This window comes from Dendronephthya gigantea, unplaced genomic scaffold (assembly GCF_004324835.1).
Source record: "Dendronephthya gigantea isolate DGI-Jeju-01 unplaced genomic scaffold, DenGig_1.0 000043F, whole genome shotgun sequence".
NCBI classification, from domain to species: Eukaryota; Metazoa; Cnidaria; class Anthozoa; order Malacalcyonacea; family Nephtheidae; genus Dendronephthya; species Dendronephthya gigantea.
Genome location: NW_021163053.1, coordinates 636,474 through 653,994, shown reverse-complemented (window position 1 = coordinate 653,994; position 17,521 = coordinate 636,474). Strand labels below are relative to the sequence as shown.

Genomic DNA, 17,521 nt, shown 5'->3' with positions numbered 1-17,521 from the left:
ACTGGTGTTACTACGAAACCAGCAACTGAAGTAACTAGGAAACCAGCAACTGGAGTAACGACCAAACCTACAACTGCTGTAACCGGAGTTACCACAAAACCTACATCTGCTGCAACTGGAGTAGCCACCAAACCTACAACTGCTGCAACTGGAGCAACCACCAAACCAACAACTGCTGCAACTGGAGTTACCACCAAACCTACAACTGCTGCAACTGGAGCTACCACCAAACCTACAACTGCTGCAACTGGTGTAACTACCAAACCAACAACTGCTGCAACTGGTATAACAACTAAACCTACAACTCCTGCAACTGGTGTAACAACTAAACCTACAACTGCTGCAACTGGAGTAACTACCAAACCAACAACTGCTGCAACTGGTGTGGCAACTAAACCTACAACTGCTGCAACTGGTGTAACAACTAAACCTACAACTCCTGCAACTGGTGTAACAACTAAACCTACAACTCCTGCAACTGGTGTAACAACTAAACCTACAACTCCTGCAACTGGTGTAACAACTAAACCTACAACTGTTGCAACTGGAGTTACCAGCAAACCTACAACTGTTGCAACTGGAGTAACTACGAAACCAACAACTGGAGTAACTAGGAAACCAGCAACTGGAGTAACGACCAAACCTACAACTGCTGCAACTGGAGTAACTACCAAACCAACAACTTCTGAAACTGGAGTAACTACCAAACCAACAACTCCTGCAACTGGTGTAACAGCTAAACCTACAACTGTTGCAACTGGTGTAACAACTAAATCTACAACCGTTGCAACTGGAGTTACCAGCAAATCTACAACTGTTGCAACTGGAGTAACTACCAAACCAACAACTGGAATAACAACCAAACCTACAACTGCTGCAACTGGAGTTACAACTAAACCAACAACTGCTGCAACTGGTGTAACAACTAAACCTACAACTGTTGTTACTGGTGTTACTACGAAACCAGCAACTGGGGTAACAACCAAACCTACAACTGCTGCAACTGGAGTTACTACTAAACCTACAACTGCTACAACTAGAGTTACCACAAAACCTGCAACGGGTGTAGTAACAAAACCAACAACTGCTGCGACTCGATTAGTGACAAAACCGACGACTGCTGAAACTGAAGTAGTGTCCAGTGTTAAATCAAAACATACAACTGGTGTTCCTGGTATTGTTACGAAATTGACATCTGCTGCACCTGGTGTGATCACTGCTTCGACTGCTGCAACTGTAAAAATAACAACTCCTGCAACTGGAATTACCACGAAACCTGCAACTGGAGTAACCACCAAACCTACAACTGCTAAAACTGGGGTAAAAACCAAACCTAAAACTGCTGCAACTGGTGTTACTACGAAACCAATAACGGTTGCAACTGGGGTAACTACTAAACCTGTAACTGAAGTAACCACCAAACCTACAACGGCTGCAATTAGAGTAACCACCAAACCAACAACTGCTGCAACTGGTGTCACGACAAAACCTACAACTCTTCAAACTGGTGTGCCTGGCATTGTTACGAAATTGACATCTGCTGCACCTGGTGTGATCACTGCTTCGACTGCTCCTACTGTAAAAATAACAACTGCTGTAACGGAAGTTGCTAGCAAACCAGTAACTGGATTGACGACCAAACCTGCAACCGTAGCAACTGGAGTGACGGCGCAACCTACAACTGCAACAACCGGAATGACAACAGAATTCGCCGTCATAACAGGCGCGGTTACAGGAGCAACCTCTCCCGTCGCTGGGGTAGGGCTTATAACGACGAAACCGACAACACCAATGACTACAGAGGCACCCAGGGAAACCACCGGTATAACCATAGTAACGACAAAGCAGGCTGGCATTGGGCCAAGAGTGATGACAGTGCAATCGGCGTTTACACCAGGGGCTGCTACACCTGCAGCTGGAGGTGCACAAACAACACCAACAAGTGTTTTAACAGGAGTAACTACGCAACCTGCAGGTGCTGTAACAGGAATAACACATAAACCTGCAACTGGAGTAACAACCAAACCTGCAACTGGTGTGCCTGGCATTGTTACGAAATTGACATCTGCTGCACCTGGTGTGATCACTGCTTCGACTGCTTCTACAGTAAAAATAACAACTGCTGCAACTGGAGTTACCACCAAACCAACAACTGCTGCAACTGGTGTAACAACTAAACCAACAACTGCTGCAACTAGTGTAACAACTAAATCAACAACTGCTGCAACTGGAGTTACAACGAAACCTGCAATTGGAGTAACCACCAAACCTACAACTCCTGCAACTGGTGTAACGACTAAAGCTACAACTGCTGCAACTGGAGTTACCACCAAACCAACAACTGCTGCAACTGGTGTGACAACTAAACCAACAACTGCTGCAACTGGTGTGACAACTAAACCAACAACTGCTGCAACTGGTGTGACAACTAAACCAACAACTGCTGCAACTGGTATAACAACAAAACCTACAACTCCATCAACTGGTGTAACGACTAAACCTACAACTGCTGCAACTAGAGTTACCACTAAACCAACAACTACTGCAACTGGTGTGACAACTAAACCAACAACTGCTGCAACTGGAGTTACAACGAAACATGCAACTGGAGTAACCACCAAACCAACAACTGCTGCAACTGGAGTAACCACCAAACCAACAACTGCTGCAACTGGAGTTACCACCAAACCAACCACTGCTGCAACTGGTGTAACGACTAAACCTACAACTGCTGCAACTGGAGTTACCACCAAACCAACAAGTGCTGCAACTGGTGTGACAACTAAACCAACAACTGCTGCAACTGGTGTAACAACTAAATCAACAACTGCTCCAACTGGAGTTACCACCAAACCTACCACTGCTGCAACTGGTGTAACGACTAAAGCTACAACTGCTGCAACTGGAGTTACCACGAAACCAACAACTGCTGCAACTGGTGTAACAACTAAACCTACAACTATTGCAACTGGAGTTACTACCAAACCAACAACTGCTGCAACTGGAGTTACCACCAAACCTACAACTGCTGCAACTGGAGTTACCACCAAACCTACAACTGCTGCAACTGGAGTTAGCACCAAACCTGCAACTGCTGTAACTGCAGTTACAACCAAACCTGCCACTGGAGTTAGCACCAAACCTGTAACTGGAGTAACAACCAAACCTGCAACTGCTGTAACTGGAGTCACAACCAAACCTCCAACTGGAGTAACAACCAAACCAACAACTGCTGCAACTGGAGTAACAACAGGTGTGCCTGGCATTGTTACGAAATTGACATCTGCTGCACCTGGTGTGATCACTGCTTCGACTGCTCCTATTGTAAAAATAACAACTGCTGCAACTGGAGTTACAACGAAACCTGCAACTGGAGTTACCACCCAACCAGCAACTGCTGTAACTGGAGTTACAACCAAACCTGCAACTGGAGTTACCACCAAACCAACAACTGCTGCAACGGGAGTCATCACCAAACCAACAACTGCTGCAACTGGTGTAACAACTAAATCAACAACTGCTGCAACTGGAGTTACAACGAAACCTGCAACGGGAGTAACCATCAAACCAACAACTGCTGCAACTGGAGTAACCACCAAACCAACAACTGCAGCAACTGGAGTAACAACCAAACCTGCAACTGCTCTAACTGGAGTTACCACCAAACCTGCAACTGAAGTGACTACCAAACCAACAACTGCTGCAACTAGAGTAACCACCAAACCAACAACTGCTGCAACTAGAGTAACCACGAAACCAACAACTATTGTAAGTGGTGTGACAACTAAACCAACAACTGCTGCAACTGGTGTAACAACTAAATCAACAACTGCTGCAACTAGAATTACAACAAAACCTGCAACTGGTGTAACGACTAAACCTACAACTGCTGCAACTGGAGTTACCACCAAACAAACAACTGCTGCAACTGGAGTTCCCAGCAAACCTACAACTGCTGCAACTGGAGTTAGCACAAAACCTGCAACTGGAGTAACAACCAAACCTGCAACTGCTGTAACTGGAGTTAAACCCAAACCTGCAACTGGAGTAACCACCAAACCAACAACTGCTGCACCTGGAGTTACCACGAAACCAACCACTGTTGCAACTGTGTAACAACTAACCTACAACTGCTGCAACTGGAGTTACACAAAACCTGCAACTGGTGTAACGACTAAACCTACAACTGCTGCAACTGGAGTTACCACCAAACCAACAACTGCTGCAACTGGTGTAACAACTAAGCCAACAACTGCTGTAACTGGTGTAACAACTATCAACAACTGCTGCAACTGGAGTTACAACGAAACCTGCAACTGGAGTAACCGCGAAACCAACAACTATTGTAACTGGTGTGACAACTAAACCAACAACTGCTGCAACTAGTGTAACAACGAAATCAACAACTGCTGCAACTGGAGTTACAACAAAACCTACAACTGGTGTAACGACTAAACCTACAACTGCTGCAACTGGAGTTACCACCAAACCAACAACTGCTGCAACTGGAGTTACCAGCAAACCTACAACTGCTGCAACTGGAGTTAGCACAAAACCTGCAACTGGAGTAACAACCAAACCTGCAACTGCTGTAACTGGAGTTACAACCAAACCACAACTGCTGCAACTGGAGTAACCACCAAACCAACATCTGCTGCAACTAGAGTTACCACCAAACCAACCAGTGCTGCAACTGGTGCAACAACTAAACCTACAACTCCTGCAACTGGTGTAACGACTAAACCTACAACTGCTGCAACTGGAGTTACCACCAAACCAACAACTGTTGCAGCTGGCGTGACAACTAGACCAACAACTGCTGCAACTGGTGTAACAACTAAATCAACAACTGCTGCAACTGGAGTTACAACGAAACCTGCAACGGAGTAACCACCAAACCAACAACTCCTGCAACTAGATTAACCACCAAACCAACGACTGCTGCAACTGGAGTTACCACCAAACCAACAACTGCTGCAACTGGAGTTAGCACCAAACCTGCAACTGAAGTAACTACCAAACCAACAACTGCTGCAACTAGAGTAACCACCAAACCAACAACTGCTGCAACTGGAGTAACCACGAAACCAACAACTTTTGTAACTGGTGTGACAACTAAACCAACAACTGCTGCAACTGGAGTTACCACGAAACCTACAACTGCTGCAACTGGAGTTAGCACCAACCTACAACTGCTGCAACTGGAGTTAGCACCAAACCTGCAACTGAAGTAACAACCAAACCTGCAACTGCTGCAACTGGAGTTAGCACAAAACCTGCAACTGGAGTAACAACCAATCCTGCAACTGCTGTAACTGGAGTTACAACCAAATTTGCAACTGGAGTTACCACCAAACCAACAACTGCTGCAACTGGAGTTAGCACAAAACCTGCAACCGGAGTAACAACCAATCCTGCAACTGCTGTAACTGGAGTTACAACCAAATTTGCAACTGGAGTTAGCACCAAACCTACAACTGCAGCTACTGGAGTTAGCACCAAACCTGCAACTGCTTTAACTGGAGTTGCAACCAAACCTGCAACTGGAGTTACTACCAAACCAACAACTGCTGCAACTGGTGTAAGGACTAAAGCTACAACTGCTGCAACTGGAGTTACCACCAAACCTACAACTCCTGCAACTGGAGTTAGCACAAAACCCGCAACTGGAGTAACAACCAAACCTGCAACTGGAGTAACAACCAAACCTGCAACTGCTGTAACTGGAGTAACAACCAAACCTGCAACTGGAGTAACAACCAAACCTGCAACTGCTGTAACTGGAGTTACAACCAAACCTGCAACTGGAGTAACAACCAAAGCTGCAACTGCAATAACAACCAAACCTTCAACTGGTGTGCCTGGCATTGTTACGAAATTGACATCTGCCGCACCTGGTGTGATCACTGCTTCGACTGCTCCTATTGTAAAAATAACAACTGCTGCAACTGGAGTTACAACGAAACCTGCAACTGGAGTTACCACCCAACCAGCAACTGCTGTAACTGGAGTTACAACCAAACCTGCAACTGGAGTTACCACCAAACCAACAACTGCTGCAACGGGAGTCATCACCAAACCAACAACTGCAGCAACTGGAGTAACAACCAAACCTGCAACTGCTCTAACTGGAGTTACCACCAAACCTGCAACTGAAGTGACTACCAAACCAACAACTGCTGCAACTAGAGTAACCACCAAACCAACAACTGCTGCAACTAGAGTAACCACGAAACCAACAACTATTGTAAGTGGTGTGACAACTAAACCAACAACTGCTGCAACTGGTGTAACAACTAAATCAACAACTGCTGCAACTGGAGTTACAACCAAACCTGCAACTGGAGTTACCATCAAACCAACAACTGCTGCAACTGGAGTAACCACCAAACCAACAACTGCAGCAACTGGAGTAACAACCAAACCAACTGCTCTAACTGGAGTTACCACCAAACCTGCAACTGAAGTGACTACCAAACCAACAACTGCTGCAACTAGAGTAACCACCAAACCAACAACTGCTGCAACTAGAGTAACCACGAAACCAACAACTATTGTAAGTGGTGTGACAACTAAACCAACAACTGCTGCAACTGGTGTAACAACTAAATCAACAACTGCTGCAACTAGAATTACAACAAAACCTGCAACTGGTGTAACGACTAAACCTACAACTGCTGCAACTGGAGTTACCACCAAACAAACAACTGCTGCAACTGGAGTTCCCAGCAAACCTACAACTGCTGCAACTGGAGTTAGCACAAAACCTGCAACTGGAGTAACAACCAAACCTGCAACTGCTGTAACTGGAGTTAAACCCAAACCTGCAACTGGAGTAACCACCAAACCAACAACTGCTGCACCTGGAGTTACCACGAAACCAACCACTGTTGCAACTGGTGTAACAACTAAACCTACAACTGCTGCAACTGGAGTTACAACAAAACCTGCAACTGGTGTAACGACTAAACCTACAACTGCTGCAACTGGAGTTACCACCAAACCAACAACTGCTGCAACTGGTGTAACAACTAAGCCAACAACTGCTGTAACTGGTGTAACAACTATATCAACAACTGCTGCAACTGGAGTTACAACGAAACCTGCAACTGGAGTAACCGCGAAACCAACAACTATTGTAACTGGTGTGACAACTAAACCAACAACTGCTGCAACTAGTGTAACAACGAAATCAACAACTGCTGCAACTGGAGTTACAACAAAACCTACAACTGGTGTAACGACTAAACCTACAACTGCTGCAACTGGAGTTACCACCAAACCAACAACTGCTGCAACTGGAGTTACCAGCAAACCTACAACTGCTGCAACTGGAGTTAGCACAAAACCTGCAACTGGAGTAACAACCAAACCTGCAACTGCTGTAACTGGAGTTACAACCAAACCAACAACTGCTGCAACTGGAGTAACCACCAAACCAACAACTGCTGCAACTGGAGTTACCACCAAACCAACCAGTGCTGCAACTGGTGCAACAACTAAACCTACAACTCCTGCAACTGGTGTAACGACTAAACCTACAACTGCTGCAACTGGAGTTACCACCAAACCAACAACTGTTGCAGCTGGTGTGACAACTAGACCAACAACTGCTGCAACTGGTGTAACAACTAAATCAACAACTGCTGCAACTGGAGTTACAACGAAACCTGCAACGGGAGTAACCACCAAACCAACAACTCCTGCAACTAGATTAACCACCAAACCAACGACTGCTGCAACTGGAGTTACCACCAAACCAACAACTGCTGCAACTGGAGTTAGCACCAAACCTGCAACTGAAGTAACTACCAAACCAACAACTGCTGCAACTAGAGTAACCACCAAACCAACAACTGCTGCAACTGGAGTAACCACGAAACCAACAACTTTTGTAACTGGTGTGACAACTAAACCAACAACTGCTGCAACTGGAGTTACCACGAAACCTACAACTGCTGCAACTGGAGTTAGCACCAAACCTACAACTGCTGCAACTGGAGTTAGCACCAAACCTGCAACTGAAGTAACAACCAAACCTGGAACTGCTGTAACTGGAGTTGCAACCAAACCTGCAACTCGAGTTACCACGAAACCAACAACTGCTGCAACTGGTGTAACGACTAAACCTACAACTGCGGCAACTGGAGTTACTACCAAACCAACAACGGCTGCAACTGGAGTTACCACCAAACCTACAACTGCTGCAACTGGAGTTAGCACAAAACCTGCAACTGGAGTAACAACCAAACCTGCAACTGCTGCAACTGGAGTTAGCACAAAACCTGCAACTGGAGTAACAACCAATCCTGCAACTGCTGTAACTGGAGTTACAACCAAATTTGCAACTGGAGTTACCACCAAACCAACAACTGCTGCAACTGGAGTTAGCACAAAACCTGCAACCGGAGTAACAACCAAACCTGCAACTGCTGTAACTGGAGTTACAACCAAATTTGCAACTGGAGTTAGCACCAAACCTACAACTGCAGCTACTGGAGTTAGCACCAAACCTGCAACTGCTTTAACTGGAGTTGCAACCAAACCTGCAACTGGAGTTACTACCAAACCAACAACTGCTGCAACTGGTGTAAGGACTAAAGCTACAACTGCTGCAACTGGAGTTACCACCAAACCTACAACTCCTGCAACTGGAGTTAGCACAAAACCCGCAACTGGAGTAACAACCAAACCTGCAACTGGAGTAACAACCAAACCTGCAACTGCTGTAACTGGAGTAACAACCAAACCTGCAACTGGAGTAACAACCAAACCTGCAACTGCTGTAACTGGAGTTACAACCAAACCTGCAACTGGAGTAACAACCAAAGCTGCAACTGCAATAACAACCAAACCTTCAACTGGTGTGCCTGGCATTGTTACGAAATTGACATCTGCCGCACCTGGTGTGATCACTGCTTCGACTGCTCCTACTGTAAAGATAACAACTGCTGCAACTGGAGTTACCACGAAACCTGCAACTGGTGTTACCACCCAACCAACAACTGCTGTAACTGGAGTTACAACCAAACCTGCAACTGGAGTTACCACCAAACCTACAACTGCTGCAACTGGAGTTAGCACAAAACCTGCAACTGGAGTAACAACCAAACCTGCAACTGCTGTAACTGGAGTTACAACCAAATTTGCAACTGGAGTTACCACCAAACCAACAACTGCTGCAACTGGAGTTAGCACCAAACCTGCAACTGCTGCAACTGGAGTTACTACCAAACCAACAACTGCTGCAACTGGTGTAACGACTAAAGCTACAACTGCTGCAACTGGAATTACCACTAAACCTACAACTGCTGGAACTGGAGTTAGCACAAAACCTGCAACTGGAGTAACAACCAAATCTGCAACTGGAGTAACAACCAAACCTGCAACTGGAATAACAACCAAACCTTCAACTGGTGTGCCTGGCATTGTTACGAAATTGACATCTGCCGCACCTGGTGTGATCACTGCTTCGACTGCTCCTACTGTAAAAATAACAACTGCTGCAACTGGAGTTACCACGAAACCTGCAACTGGTGTTACCACCCAACCAACAACTGCTGTAACTGGAGTTACCACCAAACCAACAACTGCTGCAACTGGAGTTAGCACCAAACCGGCAACTGGAGTAACAACCAAACCTGCAACTGCTGTAACTGGAGTTACAACCAAACCTGCAACTAGAGTAACCACGAAACCAACAACTGCTGCAATTGGAGTTACCACCCAACCAACAACTGCTGCAACGGGATTTATCACCAAACCAACAACTGTTGCAACTGGAGTAACCAAGAAACCAAAAACTGCTGCAACTGGTGTAACAACTAAACCTACAACTCCTGCAACTGGTGTAACCACCAAACCAACAACTGCTGCAGCTGGAGTTACCACCAAACCAACAACTGCTGCAACTGGTGTAACAACTAAACCAACAACTGCTGTAACTGGAGTTACAACGAAACCTGTAACTAGAGTAACCACGAAACCAACAACTGCTGCAACTGGTGTAACAACTAAACCTACAACTGCTGCAACTGGAGTTACTACCAAACCAACAACTGCTGCCACTGGATTTACCACCAAACCTACAACTGCTGCAACTGGAGTTACCACCAAACCTACAACTGCTGCAACTGGAGTTAGCACCAAACCTGCAACTGGAGTAACAACCAAACCTGCAACTGCTGTAACTGGAGTTACAACCAAACCTGCAACTGGAGTTAGCACCAAACCTGTAACTGGAGTAACAACCAAACCTGCAACTGCTGTAACTGGAGTCACAACCAAACCTGCAACTGGATTAACAACCAAACCAACAACTGCTGCAACTGGAGTAACAACAGGTGTGCCTGGCATTGTTACGAAATTGACATCTGCTGCACCTGGTGTGATCACTGCTTCGAATGCTCCTATTGTAAAAATAACAACTGCTGCAACTGGAGTTACAACGAAACCTGCAACTGGAGTTACCACCCAACCAGCAACTGCTGTAACTGGAGTTACAACCAAACCTGCAACTGGAGTTACCACCAAACCAACAACTGCTGCAACGGGAGTTATCACCAAACCAACAACTGCTGCAACTGGAGCTACCAAGAAACCAACAACTGCTGCAACTGGTGTAACAATTAAACCTACAACTCCATCAACTGGTGTAACGACTAAACCTACAACTGCTGCAACTGGAGTTACAACGAAACCTGTAACTGCCGTAACTGGAGTTACCACCAAACCTACGCCTGGAGTGATCACAAAACTTTCTACTCCCAGAACTGGTATTACCCCGAAACCTACAACTGCTGCAACAAAAAAACTGGGGACAGTCTCAACAGTCGCGCCGTCGAAAGTCACACCAATACTCTGCCCGGGCGGGATGGTAAGTGTTTAGTTTTTAGGATTTTGGCTTTAATTTTAAAATTCTTCCATCTTGATCATCAAGTAGCAGAAAAACGTGAGGGAATTGCTCCAAAATTTACCCACAACTCACTGTGAGGTCGTCCTTGGTAAAATCCTAAAGAACTAAAAGCTCGCAAATCGGGCTCGAAACGCGTAATGCAAATTGAGAACTAGAAATGATCGGTTTGGAAAGTTTAATTCCGATATCTTAGGGACATAGCAAAACACTTTCCGCTATAAAATGACGTTTTATCAAATTTTAGGTGTTTACCAGCTGTGTACCATCATGTGAACCATCTTGTCAGTATCGTAATACCAGTTGTAGTGCGGGTAATGTTTGTGTATCAGGATGTACTTGTGAAACTGGTTTGGTTTACAATGGTACTCATTGCGTAGAACCTTCGGACTGCCCATGTTACCACAACAATATATTCCACAAAGCTGGTGCTACCTGGAGTCATAACTGCAGTGATTGTATCTGCTGGGAAAACAAAGTGATCTGTACTTTGAAAGTTTGTCCTTCAGTGACTTTCTGTCCATCGCCACAATACGAAGTTAGCAAGAAAAACTGTTGTGATGTATGTTCCCCGGTTTCTGTCCAATTAACGACATTTGCACCTACAACTGCAGTGGCATGCAAGGATGATGGATTCTTCTGTCCCTCTGATAAATCCTGCATCCCAAAATCATGGTTATGTGATGGTTCCCTGGATTGCTCATTTGGGGAGGATGAGAACAGTTGTAAGCAGGTTATTCCCTGTAATGAAAGTTTAGGTATGTTTTCTTTCAACTGATTGTAAAATATATTTTAAAGTCTTCGTCTGCATTTCACTTGCATTCCAGTTGCAGATGCGTTATTTTTCCGTTTTTTTCACTGAAGGTAACCAGTAGTTTTTTTCGCCTTTTTAAGGGGCTGTACAAGCTTATCCTAATACTAGTTGGAGTAAACAATTGTCAAACCGTGGAGCAACATTGTACTGCCTACAGGAATACAATGATAGTTTGTTGTTCCATGCTGATCTTGGTTTTATCTCGAAAGTAACAATGATTGGCTCCGAAGTTAGAATGATCTCTTTAACTTACCAAAACTTTGACATAAAGTACAGTACAAATGGTATCGCGTGGAGTACTTATGAAGGATGGAATCTCACGGTAATAAATTTATTTCGATGTTTTTCGTACTAATGACGTAATATTTACTAATTATATATTCTAGTACTTTGTATACAAATTTTGAGCTTAGTTTCCACATTCGCACGAAAGCGCACGACTGGAGCGAGTTCCAATGTTGATTGTCGCTTGTTGATGGATAAAGGCTTTCCGTATAATTCGTTAGGAATTTAAACAAGTGGTATTTATTTTTCACAGGGCTCTGTTGGTGACCTCTCGCTGTTTAAGATGAGGAATCCATTTAACGCTCGTTATGTTCGTATAATACCAGAGCATTGGAATATATCTCTTTGCTCGCGCTATGTCGTATTTGGTTGTGTAAATATCACCGCTACCTTCGCTCCCACGACAAAACCCTGCTCGGGCTTCACCTGTAACAACAGTTTGTGTATTAACCCGAAGTTACGTTGTGATGGAAGCAATGATTGCGAGGATAATACAGATGAAATTGGATGCCCGCCAGTCACGTGCTCTGATAACCAATTCACGTGCAATAACAGTAAATGTATCGGGATTAATCACGTGTGTGACGGAGATGATGATTGTGGTGATGCATCAGATGAGAGTCCTGGATGTGTAAAACCAACATGTCCATCCACGCAGTTCATGTGCAACACAAGTCATTGTGTACCTCTCCGGTGAGTGATATTTTCCTGTATTCATTAAATAATAATTTAATACTGAGCAGCACATTGAAAGCTTTCATAGTGCCTTACGGATTCAAATGCAACATTATATTCACCTATCTTACATTTGTTGTTTATCAGATTCCTATGCGACGGTGAAAAAGATTGTCCTGGCGGTGACGATGAAGACCCGAAGAACTGTCCAACGACAACTCAACCGACAGCTTGCGAGTTTCTGTGTTCCGATGGCACGTGCATTCCAAAGACGCAAATCTGCGATTACTTCAAGGACTGTAACAACAGCATGGATGAAGCTAATTGTACTTGTACTAACACATCCCAATGGCGCTGTTCACGAAGCCAGAAATGTATATCCATCAGTTATATCTGTGACGGAACGGAGGAATGTCCCCGTGGAGAAGATGAAGAGAATTGTCCTACAATATTACCAACGACAATTGCCTCAACTGCACCGAGCATTTCAACATCAGTAAAACCAGTTGAAAATATCACCACCGAAATTTTCACGACCCTGCCTGTTACAACTTTACCAATCACCACTCCGCCTCTGTGTGTGAGAGGAAACCAATCGTACAAGGTTTGAATTATGGTTTAAAATATTAAGAGCAACCTGTTATTTTCCCACATTGAAAGTAAATCTGCCTCCCTTAAAGCAGTTAAGCAGGAATGAAAAAGCTTTTTTTACATCAACTATTGTACAACAAACAGTTTCAGCATCCAAACATAATTTGTTTCCTCGTGCCCTAGGTTGGTCAAACTTGGATTGAAAATAAATGCTTCAGGTGTCGTTGTCTCAATGATGGATCAACTAACTGTACGAAATTCTGTTCAATTATTTTTTGTCCAACGGTACGTGTCTACATTTATCTCACTTAATTATTGCATGCAATAATTATATTCTTACATATTATACTGTGTTGCAATAGCCAATAAGGAAACAATTCCATTATCAGATTAACCAACCTAAGCTCGATCAAAGGTAGTGCCGTAGCGGTAGTAAAAGTCGCACCTGAAACTACTTAAATGTAATCAACGGTGACCTCGGCGTATATTCCAGCTGACTAAGGGGGGGGGGGGGCGCATAGTTGTGAAGGAATCATCTTCGCAATACCAAACATCTTAAAATTCCGAACACTTGATTCATACCGTATACTTTTCCATGCAGGGTCAAGTGCTGGCGTCGTCGTCAATTGAATGTTGCAACTGTCAGGTCGGTACCACTACCAGGCCTGTGACAACCATACCAGTATCAACAGTTCCCATCACCACAAAGCTCACAAAAGGTAAATTAACAAAGACAACCGTAATGTTAACGGTTATGGTTCGTACTATTAATTTGTCCACATCTCGCAATTTTCTTTGCTGCATGTTTCATGCAATCTCTCGGATTTGAGTGGCCGGAAATTCAATTGCAACAAAAACCATATTAAAACAAATCTTGCTTTTAGTTTTCTAGGCTATATGTAACCGTAAATTGTCAAATATTTCATGTAAATTAATATATGTTCATCTTTACTATAGCTAAAACAATACCAACAACAATCTCAACGCCGTCCATTACAACAAAAGGTAAATACGTTCTGCTACAATGTTTGAAAACGCGTACGAAGCCACAATATGGTGTCCTCAAACCCATTCAATTTCGCACATTTCTGCTCTCTTGTTCTAACCTCGTATGCGATCACTGAATAATCCTTTCTTACAGTTCCTGTTATTCAATGCGTTAATGTGACTTGTTCCTGTCCGCAAACGTGTGCTGACATAGCTCGTGGCTCAGATAACTGCAGTACTTCTGAATGTGAACCCGGTTGTCAATGTCCATCTGGAACTGTTTTGGAGAATGGCATTTGTACGAACGCAACTACATGTCCATGTTATCATGAGGGTAGAGTTTATGAGGTAAGGTTATGCTGGATGTTCTACCGGCTATTCTCCTAATAATTTGATTTAGAAAGCTCGTATCTTTATCAGATCATTCAGATAAACATCATATCTTAATTACCACCGCTTTATCTTTAGTTTGGAGACTCCTACAATAAAGATGTTTGTATTACCTGTATGTGTTTAAGTGATGGATTCTCGTGCCAAAAAAAATGCAACAAAACTTGTCTACCGGTAATATGATAGTGTATACAATGTACATATTACTAGGTACTTTTGACTTTATACCAAATTCAGTTTTATATCAGATTGCTGACTTTTTAGAGTGAAGAACTTGTCACCCTACCAGACCAATGCTGTTATTGTAGACAAAGTAAGTACACTGGGATTTCCAAACTACAGCCTTACGAAGCCTGAAATGAACAAATATTTATGAACAGATTTTCTATCAGTACGCGAAAAGGTTCTGCGCTTCAATATCAAAACCGTTTCTTTCTCCTTTCTTTAGAATGCCGTTCCGATATGATTTACAAGCAATGCAGTTGCCCAGTTACTTGTGAAAATACAACATGCGATTCTACGCATTGTAAACCTGGCTGTGAATGTCCAAGTGGTAAATATGATGACGGTTCTGAGTGCGTGGAAAGAAAAGATTGTTACTGTATTATCGATGGAAAACAGGTTGAGGTATGAGGTTTATATCTTAGTTTTACGGCGACAGTGTCGTAACGTATCCAGGCCGGTCAGAGGAAACTTCTAACCAGCTTTGGCTATATTAAAATTCTATTTCATAATTCAAACTTTCAATATTGAGCACTATTGGTATATTCATTCCTATATGTATGCATGACTCGCAATAAAATTACATCGATATTGTTTTTCTTTGTTAGAGTGGTGAAGTATGGACAGAAGGAGAATGTTCCACGTGTTCCTGTACTGATGGCGAAGAACTGTGTAACAAGACATGTAACATAACCACTTGTCCGACGGTTAGTCTCATTGAAGTAATAAGTCATTAAAATTTCAGTGTTCAAAATTTCACTCAATTTACCTTGTTTATTACAGGGTTATAAACTAGTCCACCCTCTTGACAGCTGTTGTATGTGTATTAAATTACGTAAGTTAATGTTAACGTGTGTGTTAAACTTGGTTCGTTAAATATTTTGTTGCAAATATTACCTCTTATTCTTCCTCCTCTTCCACAGCCACTACAATCCCGACAACACCAGCCGCTACACAGCCTCCCGCATGTTTCGACAATGGAACGTTGAAGAAGGTAGATTGAATAATTATAGATGTACTTCTAATAGATTACTAGTAATAATAGCATTAAGCTTTTTTTTTCTTTACAGCTCGGTGAATCGTGGTCAAATGATCTCTGTGAAAATTGCACTTGTGAAGAAAACAACCAAGTAAAATGCATTTCAACGACATGCCCGACTGTCTGTCCGAAGGTGAGGTTGACTTGGAGCTATGAAAATAATGGCAGAAATGAATAGTTTTTTGGTGCTTAACCTACGATTTTTAACACTCGATCGATTTTCTTAGGGTTGCAAAGCACAACAAATCCCGGGACAATGCTGCAACGAATGTGGTAAGTATTGCTTGCTATATGCGCATGTGTATGCTATCTTGCAATACCAATGACAAAGTTTTTTTTCCCTTCTACAGTTCCACTTTCCTACACCACAATTTGCAAAGATAATGGCACCGTTTATCATGTAAGTTTTTCATATTAAGAATGCTTTTTTATGCCTATATATTAAATTAAATTATTTCCGTATTAGGCTGGAGAATCATGGAAACCAGATCCTTGCCAGAATTGTTCTTGTTCTTCAGAGGGCAAAGTGACGTGCCGTATTGAACAATGTCTACAAAACTGTCCAGTGGTAAGCTACACTGCGCGAAGTTACTTATTAACAAACGAGTATTGTGCACTTATAACATCCTCTGTGTGCTTAGGGTTTTGAACGCCGTCATCTACCTGGTCAATGCTGTCCTAAATGTGGTAAGTTTACATCAAATCGTTAGTCCGGGAGCTTTTGAGTGCACTTCACGTAAATAATTGTTGGAAAACACGTTGTTGATCTTAGATCTCTTTGAACCTTTTTTTTAGTTCCAGTCGCTATGTGTACAGCAATGAGAATCAGCACGGTAATCACGGATCATAATGGTTGTACCAGTAGAAATGCTACTGCATCCTTCTGTAATGGACCATGCAATTCGAACGGAACTGTTTCGATTATTGGTAATCTGACCATCGTCTCAACATGTCGCTGCTGCAAACCTTCATCCCTAGCACGAGATTTAACGCAAATGGTGTGTCCTGATGGATCCAGTTATGTTCATTATTACCCTGTTATCCAACAATGTTTGTGTACCAGATGCGGCGCTGAAACAACCAATGAAATGACTCAACTACTGCATTTGATCACTCAAGAAAACCAAGGATGAAACCTATTTTTCAAATAACAAAAAGACTCAAAAATCCAGAAAAAATAGACTAATTTTACTAATTTTACTTAGAAAACATTTCTATTTAGTGATTATTGTAATGCAATTAATGACTAGGAATTATAACATAGCCAATAATTAAATATAAAGTACCAAAATTGTATTTAAAATACGTTCAATATATCAATACCTAGTAGAGCTACTGCGTATGCAGTGAAATAGAGTAAGTAGAAATTTATTTATAAAGTGAAGTTCAAGTTAATTATGCATCATAGCTGATTGTATGCTGGCGTACAAAATTAAGCTACAAAAATTATATGTACACTTTATTTCATTTTAAGCGTTTTAGTTATTTATGGCTTGGAATAATTCGTTTCCTAATTACGCCTTGCTTTATTTCCTAGTTTGAAAGAATGTCCTGGTAACCGGCCTGTAATATATAAGTCCATGATCTACTGTAGGTAATGAACTAT

At 42.8% G+C, this 17,521-nt stretch overlaps 1 protein-coding gene across 1 annotated transcript; it reads left to right on the top strand.

Annotated features, from left to right (window-relative positions):
• Positions 1-162: 162 nt before the first annotated feature.
• LOC114527307 (mucin-2-like) lies at positions 163-17,366 on the top strand (the record flags this gene model as incomplete). The annotated part of the gene is made up of 23 exons (XM_028548968.1): positions 163-2,364; positions 2,398-4,101; positions 5,180-10,876; positions 11,160-11,670; positions 11,807-12,048; positions 12,265-12,704; positions 12,834-13,290; positions 13,461-13,562; positions 13,879-13,996; positions 14,235-14,282; positions 14,419-14,612; positions 14,733-14,828; positions 14,919-14,967; positions 15,103-15,281; positions 15,485-15,583; positions 15,660-15,711; positions 15,800-15,870; positions 15,947-16,048; positions 16,143-16,188; positions 16,266-16,315; positions 16,382-16,483; positions 16,557-16,602; positions 16,711-17,366. Coding segments are annotated over 23 exons (12,945 nt in total), but the record flags the coding sequence as incomplete, so codon positions are not given.
• Between the last annotated feature and the right edge of the window lie 155 nt (positions 17,367-17,521).